Source organism: Salvelinus sp. IW2-2015, unplaced genomic scaffold (assembly GCF_002910315.2).
Source record: "Salvelinus sp. IW2-2015 unplaced genomic scaffold, ASM291031v2 Un_scaffold16283, whole genome shotgun sequence".
Lineage (NCBI taxonomy): Eukaryota > Metazoa > Chordata > Actinopteri > Salmoniformes > Salmonidae > Salvelinus > Salvelinus sp. IW2-2015.
This window is the reverse complement of record NW_019957521.1, coordinates 486,402-493,093: the sequence shown is the minus strand read 5'-3', so window position 1 is coordinate 493,093 and position 6,692 is coordinate 486,402. Positions and strand designations below refer to the sequence as shown.

The 6,692-nt window shown below is 40.6% G+C and overlaps 1 protein-coding gene across 1 annotated transcript; it reads left to right on the top strand.

Annotated features, from left to right (window-relative positions):
• Positions 1-394: 394 nt before the first annotated feature.
• Positions 395-4,147, top strand: LOC112080367 (insulin-like growth factor-binding protein 6). The gene is made up of 4 exons (XM_024146101.2): positions 395-832; positions 1,880-1,914; positions 2,943-3,062; positions 3,333-4,147. Exons 1-4 carry the CDS (start codon positions 502-504, stop codon positions 3,444-3,446), a joined length of 600 nt encoding a protein of 199 aa, XP_024001869.1. The 5' UTR covers positions 395-501; the 3' UTR covers positions 3,447-4,147.
• The last annotated feature ends 2,545 nt before the right edge of the window (positions 4,148-6,692 follow it).

Here is a 6,692-nt window from a genome sequence, read left to right as displayed (position 1 = left end):
TTGTACTGATAAAATAAGCTATTTGTTTGGTTATTTTAACTTTCTCCTGTACACGGACGGTTCATTATTCTCTCTGCAATTCGATTGAAATCGAGGGGGGGGGGTTGAAAGGAAGAGGTGGGGGAGATTTTGATAATTTCCAAAAGGAAAATAATCCACCCCCACCTCTTCCTCTACTCCCTCTCTGCCTTCCTCTCCCTCTCTCTCTGAGTCCCAGCCCCTGAAGGTGTCATAACTGTGTTCTCTCTCTCCCTCTCTATCACCGCCTTTCAGATCTTTAAAAGCTGCTGCTTTGCTGTGTCTCGATCTCCGTTTGTCTCCTCTAGCACTGCAGAGGACTCCTGGCTGTCTTGAGATTAAACCGGCTAAGCATCAAGCAAAGCTGAAGAGACGGAAAGAAGACGGAAAAACAGGAGAGAAGAAATAGCATTAGCCACATTTGACTGAGAGAGGGAGGGAGAAAGAGAGAGTGTGGAGCTGAACCTGAGACCTGGACAGAAAATGCCTCTCCTATCTAACTTAACGACTATTATCTTGTTGTTGATTGCTCACTGCGGATCTTCGACTCTAGCTAACCGTTTGGGACCCTACAAGGGTTGTCTCTCGTGTAAAGAACCAGGTCGGGCCCCCCGCGACCATATTGGGCAGGCAGGCAGTACATCAATGTTGGCCCAGGGAGAGCCCTGTGGTGTGTACACCATGAGCTGTGCCAAGGGGCTGCGCTGCGTGCCTCTTCCTCAGGAACACAGCCCTCTCCAGGCTCTGTTGCAGGGCAGGGGCTTCTGCACCAAGCACAGCAGGACCAGTCCCACGGAGAGGCCCCACCCCACAGGTAAGACTGAGACACACACCACCAGCACCTCTAATAGTATTCAATTCAGCTCTGTGTTGTGTGTGTTAGGGCAATTATACTACAGATTAGTTTATTAAGGGGGTAGCTGTAGTAGCACGTAGTAGGACACACAATCTCTCATCATCAGTGTGAATATTGTATGTGACGTTGGCGTGCACCAAATAGAAATGCTAGTACTGTATTATCATATGAGTATGGCATTTAATGTTAGATGCATGACAAGCACTAAACATGGATTTGAAAGGGCTGCATGGTCTTGATTTCTATGCTGCAGTGCCTCTGGAGTCATGTGACTAGGGTTGCACAATTCCGGGAACTTTCCATAAATTCCCTGGTTTTCCAGAATCCTGGTTGGAGGTTTCCTAATTTCCAACCGGGATTTCAGGAAACCAGGGAATTTATTGAAAGTTCTCAGAATTTTGCAATCCTACTTGTGACCAAAATCTAATTTGAGGGACTTTGGAACTAGAAGTCTCAAACATTGCCTTGAGCAGCATATCATCAGTCATGGAATAAATGGAATTTAGGCTACACTATGATGAACAGACATTTGTGAGGCTGTTTAGGCATATTAGTACGTAGTAGCTTGTGTAAGTATGTGTGTGTGTCTGTAAGTATGTGTGTTTGTGTGTGTGTGTAGGTATGCCTCATGATACATGTGATGTGTATGGTTATCGTACTGTACAGGCATTTCAAAGAGAGGTTGTGATCTGTGCGTGTGCATTTTCTTGACAGCACAGATGAGTGTCACGCTGTCACCCACATTCAGATTATGCTGCTTTTCATTGCAAGCTCTCCACCTACTGTTCAGACTAAGCMACTGCGATCCCTTAGTAAGGACATGCTACAGGAACTATACTCATGGGAAATATACACCGGTATCCAGTATATGCTTGATGATTCATGTCTTGCAACAGCTTGAAATAAAATACTTCTAACTTATATAATGATATTAGAGATGGGTTAAGGTTCCTAATAATGCCCTGATTTAATATATTCTTGTTAATATGCTGCTCTCTCCTATAGGTCCACATCCTTCGCATAGTGGTGAAATAGAAAAGGTATGTTTTATCCAAGTATGAAGATAATAATGATTTCTATGTACACTTACCCACACCTGCTTAAATGTGAGAAAATATGTAGAGCTGATTACATAATGTGTTCATATTCATACAGATAGATACTGTATGATGGAAGGAGCCTGGGAGAGTTAGTTATTACTGAAGCTGCTGTGCTATCTGGGTGATACAGTGACAGCATTCTGCAGCCATTCTGAAGCCATATGGGGCATGATGTGTATGCAGCTGCGTGGCAGAACCAATAGGCCATGATGTGAATCAGTCAAGTTTAGACTCGACTGTGGTGGCCTTGGATTTTTCACTTTACAAGATGAGGTTGACCTGCGATAAAACACAAACACAACACACAATTTGTTTCTACAATTTAACAAATATAGTGCATTCGGAAAGTATTCAGACACCTTAATTTTTTCCACATTGTGTTACGTTACAGCCTTATTCTAAAATGTATTMAATTGTTTTTTTCCCTCACCAGTCTACACACAATACCCCATAATGACAAAGCAAAAACAAGTTTTTAGAAATGTTATGAATACTTTCCCGAATGCACTGTACTGTATATATAGTCACAGCCGCTGTCTCAGTGACCTGAAAAGGCACAGCCTTTGTCTACCAATATCATTATATAATGACATGATAGTATGTGACATATAATATGTTAAGCTTCTGGCTTCATGCTCCATCACTGACATACATGTACTATGATATCCACACATGTTGTAGCTACTTCAATAGGCTACTTAAGGGTTCTCTGCATTTTCTGTCATTTAATAAGCATTTCTGCTTGTGTAGTTACTGTATTTATCAATGTGTAGTTACTGTATTGACCAATGTGTAGTTACTGTGTCCATCAATGTAGTTACTGTATTTATCAATGTGCAGTTATCGTATTCATCAAGGTGTAGTTACTGTATTTATCCATGTATAGTTACTGTATGCATCAATGTGTAGTTACTGTTTCTATCAAGGTGTAGTTACTGTGTTTATCAATGTATCCTTGTTCTGTTTAGGCACCCTGCCGTAAGCTGCTCAATAGTGTTCTGCGTGGTGTTGAGCTCACTATCTTCCTGTCTGATCGTGACATCTATATCCCCAATTGTGATACTCAGGGCTTCTACAGGAAAAAGCAGGTAGATACAGAGCAACATGTTTGCTGACGTGAATATTTGCCTGTGTATGTATATATGCCTGTGTGTGTGTTTATGCGATCCAGAGAGTTGCATGCTATCCCTCTTTTAATTGCATGCTATCTCTCTATTGAGTTCAGCCCAAAAATGTCTCCACAGCCAGAGGCTCTGAATAAAGAAGACTTTTCTTTCAGGTCCTCTGGGCTGTGGGCATGCAGACAATAGTTCTGTGGTATGATGACATATCATTCTCTCTCCTGTCACACAACACAGTGTCGTTCCTCCAAGGGTATACAGCGTGGTCTCTGTTGGTGTGTGGACGAGCTGGGTACTGCCTTGCACTCACGTGCCAGCGAAGACGGCACTTTACCATGCGATGGAGATTGAGGGAGGTTTCTGTCCCACAACTTTGAGCCTAGAGGAGGGGAATAGGAGGAGGAGGAGGAGGAGGAGCAGGACATGGAGAGGGGGTGGCTTTAGCTTGTGCTAGACACTGCCTCGACAGGAGAAACCAGGGATTAACCACTTCCTATGGAAATTACCCAAAATTAGGTTACAGTCCTCTAGTCAAGAAACATCTCAACAAAGACACATACCTACAGTACTACAGTAGCAATATCCAGCTTAATGTTCAACAGTTTGCAGCTACAATACCAGTCCTCTGAATCATTCAGTGTAACAATGTGCTATAGCTTACCTAGCTCACATTACCACTTTGTTACTCACTGCCTCAACTAACTGATATCTCAGCTGTATTTCTCCATAATTAATTCCCTGGCTCTTGTCCTGGCTTCGTCCGTTCGTTGTAGATGTTCTGTTTTATAGGATAGCTGTTATTGACTCAGTAGGCTGAAATACTGTTACGCTGGTGTTGGTGTGACACAATGTTTGAAAACATGTCTACGTCACCATCCCCTCTCCCTCTCTCCAAAGATACACTGACATTATGATATTTAATTAATACAATATAAGAATATTCCTTTTCTATTTAATTTATTTTGGAATATGTAGTACTGCTTGAATTTGACACTTATCCTATAATCGCGTCAGAAAAACAGTGATGTGAAACAGTCCATTGTTGTTGAAATGACGTTCCGACTGCTCTGATAGCTGATTGTTTGTACATATTTGGGATTTTTGTGGTTGACAGTGTGTTCTGAAGTGGTAGACAAAAAACGCTTATGGCTGTTACGCTTTTCAAGAAGTTGTTAAGCATATTTTTATATACATCAATATAATATTTTATATATAAATGGTTGGTTAATTTAATGAACTACAATGCCATGTATTTTTATATTGTCAGCAGTTTTTAAACAGAGGTTATTTTATTTCATTGCTAGGGACAACATTGTGCTTTGGCGGCAGTAGCACCCTCATGGCAAAATTCACCACACACATCTGAGCAATTCAACTGTTATGATTTTTACTTCAAGATTTCTATTTTATTTATACTTTGACCATTTAATATTGGAATGTATCATGGTAATGTTTTGCTTTTGGCACATCCTATTAAAATGCTCATTTTCGTAAATGAAGTTGAAATATGTTACAGTTACTTAATTGTCTTTCCCAAGTCCTCATAAAAAACGTTAAATTGTGTGATAAACTGTGTGATTAGATGGTATCTATTTCTCACCAATCTTGTTGTGCCAATCTCTTTGCTGTGATGCTAGGTCCATGCACAGGGGGCCTGTAAGAGCTCAAATAAAATCTAATGATATCAAACTGGATAACAATAAATAAATACATATATTAATATAATAAAGAGCATTACGGTGTGTTTTATTTGTGAGCTCCACCAGTGCAGTAGCTGTAGTGGGTTTGGATCGCATTCATTTTACAAAGGTGCTTAGTCATAGTCACAGTCTGAAGCACCACACATGTGTGGCAGCTAAATGTAGCACAGCATAGCTACTCGGCTGGCCACTTTGTTCTCTTATGTCAGAGTTGATTTAAAATCATCGCCCTGATTTCAAGTATTTGTTTTCTGTTCAAATTAAGATCTAATAACTGTCTCTCCAAAAATATCTAATAACTGTACCTCCAGATCAAGTTACAAATAAATCAACAGGTTAGGAATTAATAGAATGAATAGGCATCAGTATGATGCAGGTTTTCTACCATGTCTAGGGGATACAAAGGACCATTTGCTCTGGCACTTACAGTACACAATGACACATGCCTGTTTCCAAGGAAACAGCATAGAATATCCAATTTGTCCATGCATAATAATTTGAAATGCAGGTCGAAATGCAGGTCTCGCAGAAGATGATGCAGGAAAGTAAGCAGCGTCCTTTGTTAAATCACACCACATGTCCTGCTTCTGTATCTAGGGTGGTTACATTTGCTATTCGTAGGAGAGTGAATATAGGAGACATCCTATAGCTACTTTCTCTGTGCACAGAATCAACCATTTAAAATGTGCTTAGATGGAAGACGTATCAAAATGCTTATCCATTAACATTGCTTGTGGTATATCCTCTATTACAAACCGGGTTGTTCGAGCCCTGAATGCTGATTGGCTGAAAGTTGTAGTATGACGGGTATGACAAAAAAAATATTTTTACTGTTATAATTACATTGGTAATCAGTTTATAATAGCAAAAGACACCTTGGGGGTTTGTGGTATGTGGCTAATATACCTAGGCTAACGGCTGTATCCAGTCACTCCGCGTTGTGCACAAGAACAGCTCTTAGCAGGATGCACACATCTCCCCACTGGGCACATAGTGGTAGAATCAATGTTGTTTCCACGTCATTTCAACCCCCAAAAATCTCTTCAATCTAATTTAGCCATAGGTGGTGGCAGTGGCGACCCATCATTAGGGACAGTGATTTAATAAAGCCTCCATACCAACATGGTCTCTTTTTTGCATTCTTGAGTAAGGCAGCTCCAAAATGCAGGTGTTTCAACCTAGCTCAGGAGCATAGGGGTTGGTAATGTTCTCTAGTTGCGGCGTGATTGGCTCAGTGTTCTGTCACTCATGGGGACTCTACATCACTGCCAAATCTAAGGGTAGAGCTCGAAAATTCAAGCCCCTTGGATGCTGCCATTGAGTTACATTAGAAGTGCCCATCCAAGAAGGCTCAAGGTCATTGGCCACAGATAAAATGACATCAAATCACGTTATATCTACAGTAGCTTTGATTGGACTGATCATGTCAACATCATACTTTCAAAATCTTAGCTAGCAGTCATCATCATGAATCAAGTAGACAATCTACTGACAATCCTTTTTAATCCTTGTCATATTAAGAGAAATAATGAAGAGAAATTATAGATAAAATGTATCGGTGCTCATCGACCATTGGACATAAACATTACACAACAAGTTGGAAATCGCAAATTCAACAATGAGTGGTTTGGAAGGAATCAGTGGCTAACTGCAAGCATTGCAAAGCAATCACTAGCCTGATATAGAGTGGAGTGGGTGTGTGGTCCAAATTCTCAGTTTAAGGTTCTCTTTTGCAAGCTTAAAATTATAAACATTCATAATTGGCCATGCTGTCAATCCAGCATGATTTCTGCCGCGCTCAAAACAAATGTTAACTCAGAACTGTGAAATCTGTCTTCAGTGAGTTCAAGACAACTGGGAACTCAGGAAAAAACAGGATCTGACTGGGAAAATATGT

Bases quoted from the DNA above. Each gene is read 5' to 3' on its own strand.
- LOC112080367 (XM_024146101.2), top strand. From the start codon at position 502: ATGCCTCTCCTATCTAACTTAACGACTATTATCTTGTTGTTGATTGCT. The intron at 833-1,879 runs GTAAGACTGAGA...TCTCTCCTATAG, and splicing joins GGAGAGGCCCCACCCCACAG to GTCCACATCCTTCGCATAGT. The intron at 1,915-2,942 runs GTATGTTTTATC...TGTTCTGTTTAG, and splicing joins ATAGTGGTGAAATAGAAAAG to GCACCCTGCCGTAAGCTGCT.